The following is a 21,419-nucleotide window of genomic DNA, read 5'->3' as shown; positions in this document are numbered from 1 at the left end:
TATTCGATTTAACTCTAAATCCCTGGTTTGTGTGTACTCCTATTAAATTAATCTATGTGATGCTTGAATTTGGTTTGGGACACATTTCCCTATAAGTGACATGGCCTCACTCCACTTGTTAATGGTAGGAATTTTGCATCTAAACATTTGGTTATTTAGTTTATCAAATTAATGTACAGTTTTCGTTAAAGAAATTTAGCAACAGAAAAAGTCTTTGTAATTTTCCGGCTGCTTCTGTGTAGCTCTGGAGGGTCCAGGAACACCATACCACTGCCTTAATTAGGGCAATCTAATTGGACAGAATAATAAGTGCTGCTCTGGAGTTTATTACATGGTATGACTCAGGTTGAGTGAGTTCAGGATAAGTAATGGAATATGAGTACACATTAACTTCACCTGTAGCGTAGTAAATCCTTCTCTGGAGTATAATATAGGATAAAATGAATGATTAATAGTGTCATTTATGTCCACAGTGATTCCAGCAGAAGTGTGGTAGTACATCTCTTGAATATAATACAGGCTATTCCTTGGGATCATGGATAAATATTTTATTTCACCATGAGAATAATACTGTAAGAGTAGCTTTGGAGAATAATACTGGAAAGAACTCTTAGGATCGACACCAGATAATCAATGTATTGTATGTACAAAGATCTTCACAATTTGAACCTCCCACTCAGATCAGGACATGTCCTGAGCTCCACCAATTCTCTGGAATGCCCTACCCGTTCTATCAGACTTCTACCCAACCTCCAAAGCTTCAGCAATAGTCCAATAAAGATAGAAAAACGGCAGTCACAGGCCTCAAGAACGAAAAATACTTTATTGAAGGGAAGTCAACAGTGCAGGGGTGATGCACGCCACAGGTAGACAAAGGGCCGTTTCTCGTGGTGTGCTCATTCTCAAACCTCTCGTGCATCACCCCTGCACTGTTGACTTCCCTTCAATAAAGTATTTTTTGTCCTTGAGGCCGGTGACTGACGTTTTTCTACCTTTTATTGGACTATTGCTTAATGTGGAGCTTTACATGCACCCCGAGTTGGGAATTTTTTGTGCCAGTTCACATGTGTAGCCGTGTGGAAGCTACGGAATATGATTGCGCTATATAAATAAAGATTATTATTGTTATTATTAGTGACTCCATAAGCAGAATAGTGAGTGCTGTTCTGAAGATTATTGTGGGAAGTAACGAAGGATCATTTCAGGACAAGTAATGAAATGTATGTATATAGCAACCAGCAGAATAGGGAGTATATAACACAGGATATAACTTGGGTACAGTACAGGAAAAGTAATGAAATTTATGTGCACTTTGGCTCAACCTGCAGAATAGTGAGAGCAGCTCTGGATTTAATAACAGGATGTAACTCAGGATAAGTACAATGAAAATCATATATAAAGAAATGGTGAATTTTACGGTGGTCCGTAAGTCTGTGCTTTATCCCGGTCAACATTTGCATAGTGTTTGTAGATTCTGATTTGTTTGATGGACACTTGGATTTCTGATTTGTGTAGAGGCTCAGGGGTATTGGATTATAGGTTTTTGGGACTAATGTGAAAACTTGCTCTGTTCCGCTGCTGTAATATGTGACACAATATTAATAATGTAGAATAAAGGCTTAATACAGAATTGAAAGTCGTTGCTGATGAGTAATGTTCATACAAAGTTATAGAGGTAGAGGCATGTTAATCTGGGTTATGTACAAGATAGGTTCTGTAGGTTCGTTCTTAAGTTGAATTTGTATGCAAGTCGGAACTGTATACGTTATAATTGTAACCCCAGTCAAAAATTTTTTTTGGTCTCTGTGATTTTATTTTAAAAATGTTTCATTGTCATTAGAACCAGGATTAGCAATGAAGCTTAATTGCAGAGACATTTGATAACTGTTATAGCTGTTTAGCCCAAGGCTAAAGTACAGTAAATTACCAACATCCAGAGGAACGTTTGTAACTACGAGTCATTTCTAAGTGGGGTGTTCTTAAAGGGGTTTTCCCACGAAGCAAAGTTAGGCCCTATCCCGTGGGGGTCTCCTCTTAATTCAATGCATGGTATCTGCTTCAGTATCATGATTTCTTAGACTATTTGTTGTTGTTGTTAGCAGCAGGACTGTGAAAATGCATTTCTATTTCAGGATTGTAGTTGGATGAGATCTCTGCTTTGAGCACAGAACCTCCTCCTTGAGTGACCCTTGCATTATTAGCCAGAATCCGGCTACAGAAGGGGGCAGAGCTGTGCGGCAGTACATTTAGGAGATCTCGCACACCAGTGGTCCACATTTTTAGGGTCTGTCCCTGTTAAATTTGATCCACAAATTACAATCCATGAATATTCCCTACTAGGGTATATGGGATTTGTAAATTGGGCAAAATGTTTCCCATCCCCTGTTAGGTATCTTGGTAAAAGAAGGGATATTTACATGTTAAGTTCCAAATTGCCGCATATTTTCCCAGTTAACATCTGCAGAGGATAACAATGCTGACACAAATCTCAGCAGCAGTTTTATTGTTGGCTGCTGTGTACCTATAATTTACTACCATTAGGTGACATGGCACGCTGTAGCCTAGTGTGCCTACTTAGTGTATCCTGAGGAGAGATGACTATTTCTAGTGGCATTCATAGTACAGACAGCCCCTGGGTAACGTACTTAAGTTGAATTTGTATGTAAGTCGGAACTGTATATTTTATACTTGTAGCTCCAGACACAAAATATTTTTTGGCCCCGTGACAATTTGATTTTTGTGATGGGAACAACGATTATCAATAATTGTTTATTACAGACACCTTAAAGCTGATCATTGCAGTCTGAAAGTAAAGTATCCAGACAACTTCACCAGAGCTCACAGTGGGCAGAGGGGTTCGTCTGTAAGTCAGGTGTCCTTAAGTAGAGGACCACCTGTATATTAAACTCCTAACAAGTGTATTTCTTTGTTTTGTTTCTCAGGACCACTTTGCCTGCCCCAATGTTTTCTAGAAATAATTTCAGTGTATGGAGCATATTGAAGAAGTGCATTGGACTGGTAAGACTGAAAAGCCTCTACTTTCTATATTATAAACATATGTATGTGTTCTCTCCTAGATTTTTGCCATCTAAAATGCAACTCTCCTGTTATTATTTTCTTTTACGCATTGACATTTAATTTAACCCCTTATCGCCAGCCAAAGCCACTTTTCACCTTCCTGACCTTTTTGGTGGTATGTTTTGCATTTATTTGTGAGAAAATCAGATATTTGGTGAAAATTGTAGAGTAGCGCAGCACTATGTTGGAATAAACTCCGGTGTGGGTGCAAGCCTCCCCTAACCCGACTCTAAGGTAAGCATGGATAAACCAAAAAAACAGAAAGCAAGGTAGCACTCCTGGAAAATCTATTTATTCACTCATTGTGGCATTGTTTCAGCCCCTCAATGGAGCTATTTTCAAGCATACAAGTGAATGTTACATACGCTCCCAGGAAGTGGCATAGGCAATTAGTAACATAGTTTGTTACAGGTGTACATTAAATACATATGATACAAAAAAAAGTTTTTAAATATATGAATATATACATCAGTGAGAAGATCCATTACATAGTTCACAGTAGTGAACAATATATACATTTGTGTACGTAAAGTTTTTTTATCTAACGGACCAAGTTTAGGCCGAAGGACCAGACTGCAAGATGACATCACCCGGTTAGTGTACTATGAAGCCTTGTACGTGTGCAGAGCCGCCATCTTTATTAAAGGAAAGTTGCCCATAAGTATGAAATTCAAGCTTTTACGTTCTACATCATGGACATAAGGCTTACTATAGTGCACAGTGTGTACCCCGGTTTTAAGGCCAGCCGTGTTGTCCAAAACCATACGGGTGACAGCCCACTATATTAGGTTGGCCGCAATCGGTGTATGAAACACTCAAGGTAATCAACCCCTTTTGGTGTCACCTAAGGTATAAAGGACTAAATCAGTAGTTATATAAACCTAGGGTTTACATATATTTCAGAAATAAGCCAAAATTTACTATAACGTGAAAGACAGCAATAAGACATAACTTGGGCATTTTCATATGCAAGGTCCTGTATACAAAAAATCAAAGAGAAACGCATAGTCCATAGATGAGGGTATCCCAAGGTGTCGGATGTCATGTCCATTTTCAACCACCAGTGGATCTATAAAAAAGAAAAATAACAAAATAAGTTGAAAATAGTTACGTAGTAACCTAAGTAAATTACATCCTTATACTGAAATCAATGATATCTTTGACATAACTCATGACATAATTCAGACCAGGAGGCCCAAGTCAAAATCAATGTTCATCCTGATGATGTTGTGGGATGTTGTGTCTGTAGACGGTAATTCCACTCAGTTTATAGTTTTTTGAGTAGATGTTATCTGTCACCGCCCTGTCTTAACGGAGGGATATGATCAATGATAACATCCTTGAGCTGAGAAATATCATGACCTGCTTCCCTAAACTGACGGGGGACAGGTGTAATTCTATTTTTTTTTTGGAATTGATCGATGATCTGTGATTGTTAAACCTAAGTCTGCACTCCGTTGTGATTTCACCTATGTACAGTTTCGGGCATAGACATATAAAAACATATACTACATGTCATATGATGTCTCAGTTTATATGTTTTATCAGTAATAGGGTATGTAAAGATATCGCCCTTGATGATATATTTGCAATTTTCGCATTGTAAGCAGGTATAAGACCCAGGCTTTAGAGAAGTGGTAATGTTATTTCCCTTAATCACTTGAACCATGGTATTTAAGAAGTCAAAAAAGGACTCATGCTCTAATAGGTCCCCGGTCCAAATTAAGAAGACCTCATCGATAAAACGCCACCTTCCCAACACATATTTGTAGAATTGTGACGTTTTAATTGGAGATAATAATCGTAACCAAAAAGAAAATAGTTGCAAGTAATGATAATTTTGAACATACTATAATAAACAATAATAAATACAATACAATACAATAATAAACTCTGGCAGGTGGCCGAAGAGTTGGTAGTGCTTAGGACCCGTTTAATACAGGCAATACCCCTCTCATGGTCAATGTTGGTATATAGACTGGTAACATCAAAATATACCAGTATAGCATTAGTGGGGACTCGTTGAGCATGCGCTGGCAGGACCCGGCTCCCAGAAGAGGATTGCGTAGCCCCGGGACACTGGCAGACCCCAGGGCTGCCATCCGATCAGTGGACCCCCTGGTAAGCGCCGTGGGGGTCCAAATCACTTGAAATGCCCCATGTAAAGCATTAACACCTGTGATCAGAGGAATCTCCGATTGTGGGTGTTAGAGGCGGGTGTTGGAGCCAGCACCAGAAGCTGCAAATTGCAGGAAAAGCACCCCCCCCCCCCCATGCAGTACTATTACGACAAAAGTTGGGAAGGGGTTAATTTATGTGCCATACATAGATTTCTGTAGTTGGATGTTATTAAAAGAATGTACCTGTTTGATGATAATTTCTCATAAATGTATTGTGGTCAATTGAAAACAAGATATCTGTCCTTGGATATGACCACCGCTGCTGGAGTGATTGCACAAAGCAACAAGTCATTTTTGCTTATGAAATGCTTTACAGCCATCCTATAGTAATGAAAGTTGAATCCAGAGGGTCATGTAGGGCTCAATAACGCATGTGTGGCCACCACTAGGGTGCAGTGGTGGTCGTATCCTTTGGGGGCTTTTTACCAGAGCCCCTCTGTGCTGTAGCTTCACATGCTTCTGCACTGTGTACTGAAACTTTCCCTTCTGCCGTGAGATTACATCAGGCAGAGGGAGGGGAAAGCTGCTGAGAAGGGAGGGCGGGCAGTGTAAAAGACTATAATGCTACAGCATGGAGGATCTCTTGTAACACCTTCAAGAGCTCTTCTGACTCATTAGTATAATTTAAAAGGTTGATTTTAGAAGGAAGGAGGCCATATATGACAAATTTAATGAGATTACCACATTCACGGTGCCTGGGCCAATGAGTGTTCCTGGTTTATCATTCTTGATTTTGATGGTAGATTTCCATTAAAGGGGTACGGTTGCATGGACCTGAGCTATTAGTACTGCAGCCCCTGAACAAGAATACAATGGTTTCTATCAATAAGTAAAAAGAAAATAGTATTTTGGGTCAAAATGGTTTAGTTGAATTTGATAAATGGTTAACCTATAAATCTTGCAATGTAATTTCTTATGTAAATGTTTTTTTTCTTGAGATTCTCCTTATGATAGATTTAAATATCCCTGGAGTTGCTCTCCCTGGTTGCCTTTTCTTATCTCATTCTCTCTATGCCTCCAGGAATTGTCGAAAATCACAATGCCGATCGTCTTCAACGAGCCCCTGAGCTTTCTGCAGCGAATCACAGAATATATGGAGCACACATACCTGATCAACAAAGCCTGCGCCTACACTGATCCCCTGCTCAGAATGCAGGTCAGTATCTGGCACGCGCCCTTAAACGCTTCCTGCATAAATCTACAGCAGGCATTGCCTTTGCTGTAACTAAGCTGGAAAAGGTTGGGCAGTCGAGCTACGTGCAGACATTTCAGTCTCCCCGCAGGGTAGCAGCGTTACAGGCAGCGCCGATCTTTAAAAACTTAGCTGTCAGACAACATCAGTAAACAACAGGTATCGATCTGTCACTGAAAGCCGTGATAACAGTACAGAGATCCACGTGTGTTCTCCTTCCTAGAAATGTGGGGGATTGGAGACTGGTACAAATACACATGAGACGTTACGTCCATAAAGCAGCTTAGAAGATATTTGCTACTGTGTATCAGCAGAGTTAAAAGGGTGGTCCTACTGCTCACACATTTCAATAGGAATGTATCTGATTGCTGGTAGTCTGGGACCATCTGTATTACAAGAATGGGAGTTCCTGAGTGCCCCTGTGATTATGAATGACTACAACTCCAAGCTTCCACAGATGTGGGGGCCAAGATGTAAGTTTGGCTGTGCTAGGTATTGTGATAAGCCCCATCCACCTGAATAAGTTGGCAGAAATCTGTCCTATAAATGTTGACTGATCTGACATCATCTAAAAATGGCACATATTTTGGCCCAATATAATTATTAATATTGTGATATTAGTGCTAGGATGTATTGAGGACCTTATGTGCTCCAGGCTTTGGTTTGCCAGATAAAACCCCTTGAACAAGTCTACATGTAGGGCTGGCTTTGTTTTACTCGGCAGAGACCCTACTTAGATGGTAGCACTTGAAAGCTTACTTTTATTTATGTGGGCTCTGGTCACATGTAATGAGTGTACTCAGTATTGGAAACGAGTCAGTCTTTGTGGACTATTTCTTGTATATTCAGTGGTCGAGGATCTGACACTGGATTGTGGAGCTTGACCGGAAATGGCTGTGTGGTTATTACATGACTGTCCATGATGCTCTATTATATATTAACAGTCACCAACAAACAGGATTATTGTTTTTACTTTTAGGGATAGCTGGCACAGACCTCATACTTCCCACAGCTGAGGCTTTAGCCGGCCCATACAGTCCTATGTAAGATTAACGCATTACACCATTGTGATAATTTGCTACAGTGTATAAGAACAAGTAGAACTCTAAAAAGGGGTGTTCCCATTTCAGAATATACATTTTATTATTTTAATTAAGTAAAGTTATAAAATTTTCTAATATGCTAATATCTAATATGCTTTCTGTATCAATTCCTCGCCGTTTTCTAGATCTCTGCTTGTTGTCATTCTATAGAAAGCTTCTATGTTTACTTCCAGTGGACAGAAATCTGACCATGGTCGCACAGGTGCATAGCTTGTTATATCACACGGTTCTGATTACTCTCTTCATCTGTAATCAGCACCTGTGTGACCAGACTTTTGTAGAAGTACACATAGAAGCTTTCTATTAAATGACAGCAAGCAGAGATCTCGAAAACCATGAGAAATTGATACAGAAAGTATATTAGAAAAATGTATAATTTTGTATTATACAAACAATAATATTTGACGAAATGGGAAAACCCCTTTAAATACAAGAGAGAATTTATATTGATCTCTGTTCTTACCTCCGGTCCAGCAGGATGGCCCCCGTTACTTCCTCCTCTGTTGGTATATAGTGGCTCAGCGGTGATGGTACATCTACAGCTTGTGCCCATCACAGCAGGCGGGAGCGCACTGTAAAAATACCATCACTGATGAACCAGTGTTATTGGGAGCCAACATGCTGGACTGGAGGTATTAAGGAGGAAAATGATAAGTTTGTACTTATTTCTATACCAGCAGGGGCCAATTAAATTTAAAAAAGTCCTACCCAAACAATACCTTTAACAGCAAGCAGAATTTTTAAACGGAGAGATGGATTAAAACGCACCATGTATTAAGCAGCTGCAAAAAACTCTTTATCCTACAGTAAATGCCAAATGACTAGAAAACCCATTCAATATCTATGTGAGGTCATGCAGACTGGAGGTGGTACCACAGGGCCTGCACAGTAGGAGGGTAGCTTCTGAATGATGATACCATGCACTCGTCCTATCAGATCATGGCGGGCACCAATTTTGGGTTTGTAATCTAAAGCATTTAGCTCCAGGTTGAAACATGTTGCACTTTGAAATAAAATATGGTTATTTATACAATATTGGGTATCGTGGTTGTGTCATTTTACATGAGCGTACTCTTTTGTGTTCTCTTTGTATCTTTCTTCTCTTGATCATGATTTGCTTGATGAGTTCTAGCCTTACAGGAAAGCTTGCCGTACCTGATCCTGCTCCCAGGCTTAGTAGCAACGCTCACTGTGAAAAACTTATGTCTCTCCAGTTGCTGTGGAAATACAACTGTATATGCTTTGACAGCCTTTACAATATCCAGGGAGCTACAAGTTACATAGTGACACAATAAACTCTTGAAAGATCTCCATGTACAGTGAGGCGCAAGTTTACAGGACACCACAGTCGTGTTTTTCTGACAGATGGTAACAAATGAGCCGAGCCTGCAGGGTTATGAATGGCCTTTCTGCTGCCTAAACTGCAGAAGAGCGAAATGTGAGAACATGAAAAGTGAAATACTTATGTAGGGTCTATGTAACAACAGTGGTGTGCAATATAACACTACAAAAGCAATAATAGGGTTTTTATAGACTCGCCAAAGTTAGTTTAGATTTAGTAATATATACAAAACTAGTAACTGATGCAAATATAGATGCCTGCCCCCACAGCATGTAAATCACAAAATACAAGTACAGAAAACACATGGAAGTGTAAATAACAAATACAAAAAATGGCATAGAAAGAAGCAGACACAAACTTATCAATAGAAAATAAACCACATATGTAATATACGCTGCGGCATAGGGACAGATGGGGCAGTAGGCAGTGTTGTTGCAGCGGAGGTGTCGTGCCGTGCCCCTGTAAAGAAACAAGGGCATGGCAGCGATGGACACCTTTTAAGTAGTAGCCCAAAGGGGATGACTAGAAGAGACCAAATGCATATCAGCAGCTTCCTCATCGGTTATTTGGTGAAAGAGCAAAAGTCAATATATACTAAATGAAGCCGATTGTGGATGCTGGCAACATCTAAAAACGTATGCGCAGTAATATTATACACGATTCACCAGGGTAAATAATGGGGACCTCACTGTATAAGGAAGGGCATTCTTTTACAGTCTTGAGGATTGGTATTGGTTTGGGCAGTGGCCCATGGCTCCTTGGTGGATCCATGGGCATCAAAACCGCCCACCAAATTAAATACTACCCTGTAGTGATTATAAAGTGGCATCTCCAGCCCTGCGTTATCCATATACGACGACTCCTGACAAATGTCTATTCAAGAGCCCTTTCCAAAGAAGCTTGGATCTGGTTCTACATGTAGGCAATGTAAAACCGAAAAAAAAATTTAACGAGTGGGGGCCTGCAATTTTCTTGCAGCCCAGGGACCATGGAAGTGTTAATCCACCATGTTATAGCATGTGGATGTCTTAGAAGGAGGGTGTCCTACGTCATCCTTTGAGACTGCTTTTAACAATTGATAAAGCGGAATCCCATAATGGGTACTGTACTGTACTGTATAGACAAGTCAGACGATGACACGAATGGTAGTCAGTGAATCCACCACCTTGCCACTCCACACCTTTGGCAAAAGTTGTTTCTAGAAAAATACTTGGCAGAATGTACGTATCATTTTTAAGCTCAGTATTCTTGTTTCACCCCAACAGTCGGTGGCTGCTTTTGCAGTCTCTGCAGTGGCATCCCAATGGGAGAGAACAGGAAAACCATTCAACCCTCTTCTTGGAGAAACTTACGAACTCAGGAGGTGAGTGTGAGTGATTGTGGGAGCCCAGCATTACACCCTAACTTCACGTATAATAAAAGTGAAAATTGCAATATCTGTTTTAGGGAAGATCTGGGGTTCCGATTCATCTCTGAACAAGTCAGCCATCACCCACCTGTTAGTGCCTTTTATGCTGAGGGACTGAACAATGACTTCATCTTTCATGGTTCCATCTATCCTAAATTGAAATTCTGGGGGAAGAGTGTAGAAGCCGAACCCCGAGGGACAATCACCTTAGAACTACTTAAGTGAGTATTTAGAAAGTTGAGTGGTCTTGGGCATGAGGACCTCTTCATACTGCTCTCTATATCTTGGCTTCCTGTCTTGTGGTGCAGTCAAGGTGTCTGCAGGGCGGCGATATTGTCTATAATAAATTTGATGGGTTATTTTACAGTTTTATGTACTTTAGGTTGTGTATTGTTTGTGTAGTTTTAAAGGTAATTTTTTTAATGTAGGCAACACAGTGTTCATAATTGTAGTTTTTATTTTTATAAATGCTTCCTATTTGATCAATCGCTTTTGGTTAATTGTATTGAAAATCAATAGTATTATTTACAGCAACAACCCGATTCCTTTTTCCAACCTTCGGCACAGCAACCCCCTGCATTCACTGTGAACAGTTGATCAATATGGCTGCTGCTTTGTTTATTCCTTTCTATTTTTTGTTAACTATATAAAGATCTATTGTTTGTTTTTTTTAAAATTACTTTATTGGCACAGAAATGAAACTGTACAGCATCACAAAACAAGGAGCATTAGCTGAGGTACATCAGAGATAATAACACACATCTGTATGCAATTATTCGTCATGTGTGATAAATTCTGCCCAAAACAGCAATCTAAAAAACGCCTCACCAACATATACATAAAACGGTAACAAACCTGGTCGAGTGGTGTCAAGGGAGTAATAAAGTTAAAGAAAAAGTAGTAACAATGGTTAGACAACAAGGTAACCTGCCACCCTACATCTGGAGATTAAGGAATTCCTCCTGCCCACAGTACAGTTGTAGCATGTAAAGTTGTAATACCACCTACAGCAAGTATAGAACCCATTGAAAAGGGACAAGAGACTCTCTGACTGTGAACATTAAAAAGGATATCTGGGGAAGAGCACCCCACAGGAACCCCACACTTCCAAGTGGGAATGAGGAGAAAGCAGTCTGTCAGAGGGAACTGAGCCAAAATAGCATGCCTTAGCTTTAGGCAACAATAGATTTCCCTATCAGGGACATCAAAAGGAAATCTAATTGCCTCCACAGAGAGAGAGCCTCTCAATCGTCCCCAAGAAGTTGAGAAATGTTTACTAGGCCTTTGCAAATCTGTAAAATGAAGCAACCCTGGGTGGGACCAAAGGGGGACCTGGATGAGGATTCTTAGAGCAGCTGACCGTTTCTTAGCATGAGACCAGACCTGCCTTACCAGCCTATGCAGAGGGATGATATGGTGAGGCTTATAATCAACAGGCTCCAATACAGGCCACAGGGAGCATAGGTGGTAGAACCGGGCAAGGTGGCATCCAACGTTGGGCATATGTCCTGGTGACGCCCAACTACGGAGATGGCGAAGCTGACCCGCCAGGTAATACAAGAATGGATCCAGCAGAGCGGCCCTCGCAAAGTGGACAAACAAAGCCTCACACACCCCACTGCCCCAGATGAAAGCCGTTAATAAAGAATCCAGCGGAGCGAAAAACCCTCTGGGCACTGGGATATCTGCATGCTCTCGAGTGTACAACAGTTTAGGTAGTGCAATCATTTTAAGTAAATTGAGGTGTCCAGACACAGGCAGGAGCCTTTAAGCGTATACCTTATCTTTGAGATACGTCACCAAAGGGGCAATATTAAGGGAGAAAGATCGGGAGATGTCCCACACGATATATGTACATCCAGGTATTGAAATCCTTCCACTATTTGAAGGCCGCAGAACTCAGGGCCCCAACCATAGCCCTCCCTATATAGTGGCATAAGAAAACACTTATCCCAATTAATGAGGAGGCCCGAGATGTCACCAAACCTATTTATAATTGAGATGGCCCTGGGAAGGGTTACAGCAGGGTTAGCCATGTACAACGCTACGTCATCGGCAAAGATCTATTGTTTAAACCATTGGAACCATTGTTTAAACCAGATGTATAAAAGTCATTGGAAGGAAAAAGTAATGCCATTATCCATTGAAACCAATAATGAATGGAAATGAATTCTGATTAGCTGCTGGGGCTTACACCATACAGCTCTTTTAACTTCTAATATTGGGAGCACTGTAGGCAAAACACCCACTGATCTTGAGAACGCACTCAAAAATCTATAGTTATAACAAAAGAAATGGTGTCATTTCCAACTATTCTTACAAGTTGTGCTTTCTCTAGGCACAAAGATGTCTACACATGGACGAATCCCACCTGCTGTGTACACAACGTAATAATCGGAAAACTATGGATCGAGCAGTACGGCACAGTAGAGATCGTAAACCACAGGTAAAACGCACCAGGCAATAAATCATAGGGTTAATGTTTTTGTTCACTTGTTTTGGGGATTCAATGTGAAGACGCCATAGACTGGAGTGGCACTGTGACTGGGAAGAAAAGTTCTACTTTATAAGTGCTACATTATTTAGTTTCTGTATTTTGTTTTTACAGCACTGGTGATAAATGTGTCCTGAACTTCAAGCCATGTGGATTATTTGGGAAGGAGCTGCACAGAGTAGAAGGATATATCCAGGATAAAAAGTAAGTCTGTGGACAGGGCTGGGTTAAAGTTGGTGGAGTTTTATGTGCAAAAAATATAATGGGGGCCCAGAACCAGGGTACCCCCAACACCTCTTGCAGACACACATAAGAGAAGTGAACATGCCCAGAAGTCTGTGAAGGTTACAGAGATGTGGCCTGGCCACCTTTCCTGGACCCGTATAATACACAGCCTTCTCTTTGTATCGTCATATACCCATCAGAAATGGTGGGTAATAGAGATCCTAAGGTATGGGTTCCATACCATATGGGTTCCTTCCCCAGAATCCAGTAATGATCTTGCTTCTGTCTTAGCTAACGTAATGTTCTCCCCAAAATAGATGGGCTCCAATACAGGAGTCATCTCATCTGCTTACAATGCAATCTGTGCACCAATGACTGATTATGTTTTGGTTGATGAGTACACAAGCACATTGTTCGAACTGTAGTATAAAGCATGGGGGAGAGACAACATGAGGCAGCAGTGGTAAATTTCCAGCTACATTAGGCTCTATTAGGCATTGAATATAAGCTGAAGTCACCAAACAGGGCTGTAACCTGATGGAGAAAAACCACCAAGTGGCCAGCGCTGAAGAGAAAAGATAATTAGTATTACATGGCTCAGGCAAACATTAGGTTGAAGTTTACAGAAAACTTATCGGTTTCTATTTTGATATCATCATCATCACACATTGGATACGTATAAAAACTTTGTTAAAATGTACTTAGTGATGTTCCAACTTGGCACCCCAAGTTTGCCAGAGTTCGATCATAGGAAATGTTTAGCCTTATTTCCAGACACTAATGTCACTTCAGGCCTGTGTTAGCCATACTTCTGTTCTTGGCTACTTACTTCAGAGCAGAGTGTGGTAGTTTTGCTAGCGTAGATATGTGGATCTCTAGACTCCCCCATTATATTGCAGCTATAACAGAAATAATGGCTGCCATTCAGATGTCTTCTAGTTTAAGAGCCAACTCAAACCTGTCTAAGAACCATAATGGACTCGCGATGCAGAAGCGCCATCAATCAGCGCTCTGCACATGTAACACCAGGCATTTATGATGAAAGCATACTATAAAAGTATTTTGATGCAGGATTTTTGGGGATCAGAAAATATTTTTGGGAACTGTATAATAGCCCTCCATTTTATCTCCCATAGGAATCCTACCCAACTTTCTTATTGTAAACAAAAAAAAATAATGGGGGAGATTAATCAAGCTGCACAGGCCTTCCACATTTCTAAAGCTGCTTAGATCATTTTTAGGCTTGACCTAAGGAAAAGGGGATGTGGCATTGGAGATAAATGTTGGTGTACCGCAAAGCTAAGTGTAAACTAGATAAAATGGTAATTGGTCTAAAGAACTACTCCACAATCTTCTACTGTATCATAGGACATAGGAGAAGTGACTGAGATTGTTTTTGCTTCTTTGTGCTTCTCTGTGCTGAAATTTGTGGGTTTTTATGAATTAACATGGTTTCTATTTGAGCAGCCTCTTTCTATACTCTGTATTAGAGCTAGAGCATATGGATTTTATAAAAGTTGAGGATCTCATGCTTTTACCCCAGAGTAGAAGCAGGGACATTTTTATAGCAGAGATCCAAATGAAATTTGAACTTCCATAGTAATATATAGCCGACTACCTTTTTAGAGCTACATTTTTACCTCTACTCCCTTAAGATGCATTACTTATCCATATTCCCATCTGTGTAGGAATATACATTTACAATCTTATTTATTAATGCTTTTCCCAAAATAGTAAGAAGAAGCTGTGTATGATATACGGAAAGTGGACCGAGTGTTTGTGGAGTGTAGATCCTGCCACGTATGAAGCGTATAAAAAATCTGAGAAGAAAGGAGGTGAACAGAGGAAAAATAAGCAGGTGGGTCCTATAAGCAGCATTTTATATTTTACATACATGATAGCTAAGGGTCTTAACAGGGGTCCATTGCGCATATGCGCCCACTGTCAATTCAACTCTATGGGTGCAGGATGGCTATTTTCAATGCTCCCATAGAGGTGATTGCAGAGTGGTTAAGCATGCTTGGCACACTCTCTTCTCAGAGGATAGGTGCGGGTCCCAGATGTAAGACCCTCCTCTGTCATGTATTTATAATATATAGTTTAGATATGCTTTAAATAGTCTAGATGGGTAAACCCCTTTCTCTCATGGGGGAAGTAAGGTGTAGGATACAAGGCTGAGATGTGATTAATGGTAGAGGTAAAAGCGGTACAGAAATGCTGTCCTTTGCTCGCTTAACCTTGTCACTGCCTGTTTACAGAATGAAGAATCTGTGAACCCAGAGACTGATGAAGCGGATGATATGCCCGAGATCCAAGAGACAGTCCAAGTCATAACTGGTAGTAAACTGCTCTGGAGAATCGGTAGTCGACCTCCAAATTCTACCCAGGTTAGCACAAAGTTCATAGTAAATTGTTTTTGTCCCATCTTACTGTATAAAGTGAGTCTAAGCTGTATATGGTGGCTGTATGCTAGCTGTATGTACGACATAGTGCATTGTGCAGGGTACAGTGAGCACACACATGTCACCGTACCGCGCCATCGCCGGAAAAGCGTGTTATATCACTTGCTGTAAGAATGGCCCGGCAGTATGCCTCCCTGTGGACGGGGAGAAGATACTTTGTAAGCTTTCCAGGCATATCTTTCTTGATTCACAGGGATTTTGTTATTTTAGAGAAAATTCTCTTTTTATCTTGATGCAAGAGAGCTTCTCAGTGGGCCGTGGGCACGGCTGCACCTGCTGGTGCATCTGCTTTCCTCTGTTTGCGCTGCCCAGCTATACTCCCTTTACACAATGATTGACATCCCAGATAAAAGGAAGAAAGAAATAATTTTAAAAAAAAAGTGTGTGTACCGGCAGACTCTGCCTTACCCCTGGTGCATTGACAAGCTCATTTCCAGAAATGTAAAAATGAAATGTTCCCTAAAACTGCAGTTCATAGCTAAGTCAACAGAAAACTCATAAAGTTCCCTAATGACCACAGAATAGGCCATCATTATCAGATTAGAGGGTGTCTGATACTCGGGACCCCACTGTTTCCAGCACTACAATCGGCGCAGAGAACAGCTTGCAGTGGCCAAGCTGCATTAACCGCTACACAGAAACCTATGTGTCATTTCCTGCATTGGAAACCTCTACATCAGTTGAGCAGTGGGGATCCCAAGTGTTATGTATTGTACACTAATTGCCGTACACTGGAAGACCCTTATAACATTTAGAGTTACAAATGAAGTATACTAGTTACCAACTACATAAACGGGTAAGTCCCTTTGTAGCATGGCCTAAATTTATGACACAACATTTGGTAGACAGGTCTGACCTCTTTTATCATTGCTTTATATTTAAGATGTACAATTTCACCAACTTTGCCGTGGCCCTCAATGAGCTAGACAAAGACTTGGAGTCTTCATTGGCCCCCACTGACTGCCGTTTAAGACCTGACATCAGGTATATGGAGAATGGAGATCTAGGTAAGCTTTAATCACCGTTCAATGTGATTAGTTTTTTTGTGGTCCTGCCTTTGAATATATCACTACAGGTAAATTCTCACAATCTGTGTGTCTTTCAGATCAGGCCAGTAAAGAAAAAGAAAGGTTAGAAGAGAAACAAAGGGAAGCCCGGAGGGAGCGAGCAAAGACCAGCGAGGAGTGGAGGACAAGGTACTGTGTCTGGGGGGTTAATTGGTCGTCTAGGTTATTGTAAGCTCCTCCTCCTTCCTCTCTTCTTCTTTGGTTCTCTTTTTCGCTCATATCTTTTTCTCCAATTGTTCTACTACACCTCTTATTCTTTTTCTTTAGATCTTTGTTCACTTTTTTTTTCCCCCTAAATCCTTTTCTCCACCTTACCCTTAAATTTCTTCATCCATCTTTTTCTTTTTTTGTGCATTTATCTTTTCTTCACCTATTTCTGCTCTCTGCATCATCATATCAAATTCACTAATCCCTCAGTCTGACCCAAGGTATACTGAGAATCAAATGGTCCATTAAAAATACACATACATACATACATACATACATACATACATACATACATACATACATACATACATACTCTTGCGCACACATACATACTCGCACACACACATATATGTCTGTGATTTGATTACACTATAAAAATCTATAGCAGTCTGTCACATTAACACCAGTTATGGAGTCATTATAGAGTTTGTGCAGTTGATCTGAGACATTCAGGTTTAGGATTGAGGATTTGAGCAATGGGTCATATTGGACATCTTAGGTGTATTAAATCTGGGAGAAGTGGAGGCTTGGTGACAATCGAGAATGTGTTGCACATATTTTTCCAAAAAGCCTAAAAAACTAAACATGTTTGATGGAATCTTTGTGTTCTCTCTGCTTCATGATGATCTATGTCTTCTCTCTTCCAGGTGGTTTACACAGGGGACTAACCCGCACACTAAGACTTCTGACTGGCTCTATACTGGAGGATATTTTGATAGAAACTTCACAGACTGTCCTGACATTTATTGATACCCCCCCCCCCTTCTGGACTTGTTTTACGTCAGATCTAGGCATCATATCAACTTTTTCACCGGAGCCATGGCCCGCTTACTGTGTCTCTGTGGTGCTGATTGTATATAAATATATCTATATTTATATATACGCACCTCTTTACTTTCTTTTTAGTAAACTTTATTGTTCAGCAATCAGGGGATTAATTATTTAACAACTTTGGTTGCCAAAAATAAAAGTAATGCTATTTTTTTGTGTTAGTTTGTATATGCGAGTTACATAGGCGTATACAGACGCTGATACCTTTGTATCCAGCAGCGTGGGGAATCGCTTGCTTCCCAAACATGGTTTTGTCTACTCACCAGTGAGCATGTGTCAATCACAATCTCAGCTAATGGTGTGTAATGCCTCTGTATCTACATAATGACTGTTGTAATAATCTGTACTCGTTGATGACCAAATCTACAAGCATTGGAGTTAATTGTCTCTACATTGATCACTGGGGTTTGTTGGAATGAAGTAACCACTGACTTTTAGGATAAATGCTTATAGAGTGCAGTACTCTCCTACAGTTGTAGCTGTCAGTACATACGTTTTAGACTGCGCTGGATATGAATAGCTTATAATGTCACCCATGGCTCAAAAAAATATATATTTTGATATATAAACAAGTCCTGCACAGTCCCTGTCAAATGCAGAATATCTGAAGGTCTGGTCCACTTGGTTATTGCTGTGCCTATAAATGGAAGGATTTATGGAGTAGGATTTTGTTGGAACATTTTTTCTGCTTCCGACACTACTAAAAGCTTTTTATTGGATGGTTTCTTTTGCACGATTTAGTGATCTAAACAGCTATTGGGTTCACTTTAGATCACAGTTATCTCCTCCTCCCTGTGGATGAGAGTCACTGTGCACATATATAACTTGGCTTCTTTTAAGTAACATCCTTTATTTTACACCAGAGCAATATTAACAATTCTGTTGCTGTGTGCATACATGACATTACTCATTTTGTACTGACTCCCAGTTATACCCTGTGTGATATTTCAGAGCTACACTCACTATCCTCCTGGTGAAATCAGTATGTGCATACATAACAATACTTATTCTCTACTGATCCCCAGTTCCACCCTGTATTATATTTTAGATCTGTACTCACTATCCCGCTAGTGGAATCACTGTGTGCATGCATGACATTACTTATTCTGTACTGTCTCCCAGTTGCACCAAGTATGATATTTCAGAGCTGCACTCACTATCCTGATGGGGAAATTACTATGTGCATACATGAGATTACTTATCATGTACTGACTCCCAGTTACACCCTTTGTGATATTTCATAGCTGCACTCACTATCCTGCTGGTGAAATCGCTATCCGCATACTTGACATTACTTATTCTCTACTGATCCCCAGTTACACCCTGCATTATATTTTAGATCTGCACTCACTATCCCGCTAGTGGGATCACTGCTTATATAAACTCTATTACTTATTTTTCACTGATCCTGAGTGACTCTGTATTATTATCAGGAGCTTCACTTACCAATCTGCTGGGGAAATAACTGTGTACAAAGATGACATTCCTTTTCTCTGTATAGTTCTTAGTGTTAACCCAATGCATCCATGTTGCTGGGCCACTGCTAATTTTAAAACTGGATGCAATGCAGCTTTGGAATTTTGATATATGTTGGATTAGTTCTGCAAAGGGTAAGTAATGTAATGTATGTACTCAATGGGCTAAATATATGTGTCTTAATTTACATCAATTGAATATCACAAATATTGTGATCCAGACTTTTTCAACAGTTTTTTAAAAATGTAGTCACGTGTTTTTTTATTGCAAAAAAGCTTGCATCAAAAAATTGATGCAAATGAACCAAAATATGATCCGATTTTTTTCTGGTGCAAACCAAGCCAACTAATAGGAGTTACAGTCTCAAACTTTGCCACATTAATCATCCAGAACTGGACAGTTTAATACTGGCTGTCCTACTGTGCTCTATCTTTTAGAGACTTGATAAATCTGTCCCAGTGGTTGCATCTAGTAGTGAGTGCATTGGAGTGATATTACAGAATAATGAATATGGCTCTGTGGTATAGTGCAGAATGAACTAGTGCAAAAAAAAGTAACTGGACACTTATGTAGAGTGTTTAAATGTAGCTATATATTATGATTTACATCTGAAATTGCGTCAGCATGGGCATTTTCTCCCAGAAGTACCCTGGGTTCAAAAAACTTAGCAGGCACTTTGTAAATGTTAGATTCCATCTTATCCTGTTGGTACTTCAAGGCTCAGATATGTTGCTACTTCACAGTGTAGCTGAATTCACTTGCATTGCTCTGTTCTTCTATTACCCCCTTCACTGTCTATTTCCAGTCATATTTGTCACTTGGACTATATGAATTCTGGCTAAAGCTCCTGCATCTGCTGTAAGACAATAGGGGAGATTTATCAGAAGTGTCTGAGGTTAAACTGTTCTAGTTGCTCATGGAAACCAATCAGAGCTCAGATTACATTTTATAAACCGCTGTGGGAAAATGAAAGCTGCGCCCTGATTGGTTGCCATGGGCAACTAGAACATTTCTGCTCTCAGACACTTGTGATAAATCTCGCACAATGTCTAGAAAAAATTCCATGTGGTCCATTACATGAGAAAAATCCATGCCACTGTGGCCCATACCAGGAATGTAACCCATGTCCAACAACCAATGGATGCCCATGGGATTCAAGCATAGGGAGTAACCCATTGGCATGGTGTCTTGCATATAAAATGAAACCTCCAAGAAGATATTGAATGCCCAAACGTTGACAATGGACATAAGCCCAAAAAAACTAAACCAATACTTTGGACTCGTGAAACCCCCCATCCATATAGTCAATTGCAATAAAACAAGACAGAGGTAACCATTACTATTATATGTATGCGCACAGGAGAGGGGTTCACAAGATATATATATAATTCTTTTTTTATATATATATATATATAACGAAGGGACATAGCTTTTCTCTAGCCATTTTGTCACCAGCACATGTCCGGAGGGATGCTGGGAATCTTGCAAACTGTGACTGAAGTTGTCTGAAATCATGATTTTTAGAGCAAATCCCTATAAATAAAGCAACCCCTATAAATCATTGTTACCTTGTCAGGTTTTCACTATCTAGACATATTGGGGGGCAGCTGGTGACCACCATAACATTGTTACTGTTTACACAGGGTTTGGTTCCTGATCTCTACTGGGATAAATCTGCCTATAAGGGTTACATGTCCCTTTATCACTGTACATCTGGGTGGCTTGTTGGTTGTAGCTGCCATACTGGTGCCTCCCCAGCTTTGCCATAAACAGAAATAAGGCCTGATAATCATGAAATGGAATTTCTTTTAATTTGGGGAAATGTCTCATTTGTTTCTATATTTCTAAAGCTATGACTTGAAACTGAGATTTAAATGGACATCTATGTCAGATATGCATAGCGCCTGGTAAATCTAAACCCGGAGGTACCAGCTATACATCTCCAACATATGTACATAGGACATGCAGCCAGCATTGTGCACTGTACATCACTACCACTATGTTTTCAGCGGTGTCGGCGTGTGTGTAAAAATTTATATATATTTAAGAGAGAAGACTGTGCATACAGGTATACATTTGTATGTGTGTACATACATACCTTCCTTTATGCATATATGTTTATATATAGAGTAAAGCTGTATAACAAAGCAATATTTAATATAAAGCCAATTGATTTCATTACAGAGGGGTTTTATAGTAAGGGGGAGGGGGCCACCATGGATGAATAATATTGTGTCTAAACTGGGTTTATTAAAAAATAGTTGTGACTGATGTATCACCATTTTGTCTGGTTTCCCAATGTCATTTATTGACCATGTAATGTGGCTGTGAATATTAAATTGTATGAAAACCTA

At 40.0% G+C, this 21,419-nt stretch overlaps 1 protein-coding gene across 2 annotated transcripts in view; it reads left to right on the top strand.

Moving 5' to 3' along the window:
• The window catches only part of OSBPL2 (oxysterol binding protein like 2), a 75,728-nt gene extending 54,309 nt beyond the window's left edge, over positions 1-21,419 (top strand). For both annotated transcript variants that reach the window (XM_072110973.1, XM_072110974.1), the window contains exons 4-14: positions 2,943-3,018; positions 6,280-6,414; positions 10,161-10,258; positions 10,342-10,524; positions 12,642-12,749; positions 12,912-13,001; positions 14,757-14,880; positions 15,281-15,409; positions 16,368-16,491; positions 16,590-16,680; positions 17,406-21,419. In XM_072110973.1, the coding sequence (XP_071967074.1) occupies positions 2,943-3,018; positions 6,280-6,414; positions 10,161-10,258; positions 10,342-10,524; positions 12,642-12,749; positions 12,912-13,001; positions 14,757-14,880; positions 15,281-15,409; positions 16,368-16,491; positions 16,590-16,680; positions 17,406-17,508 (1,261 nt within the window). In that variant the 3' untranslated portion in view covers positions 17,509-21,419. The remainder of the gene's footprint in view (positions 1-2,942; positions 3,019-6,279; positions 6,415-10,160; positions 10,259-10,341; positions 10,525-12,641; positions 12,750-12,911; positions 13,002-14,756; positions 14,881-15,280; positions 15,410-16,367; positions 16,492-16,589; positions 16,681-17,405) is intronic.

Source organism: Engystomops pustulosus, chromosome 6, assembly GCF_040894005.1.
Source record: "Engystomops pustulosus chromosome 6, aEngPut4.maternal, whole genome shotgun sequence".
NCBI classification, from domain to species: domain Eukaryota; kingdom Metazoa; phylum Chordata; class Amphibia; order Anura; family Leptodactylidae; genus Engystomops; species Engystomops pustulosus.
Note: the sequence above shows the minus strand (reverse complement) of the source record. Positions and strands in the feature narration are given on the sequence as shown.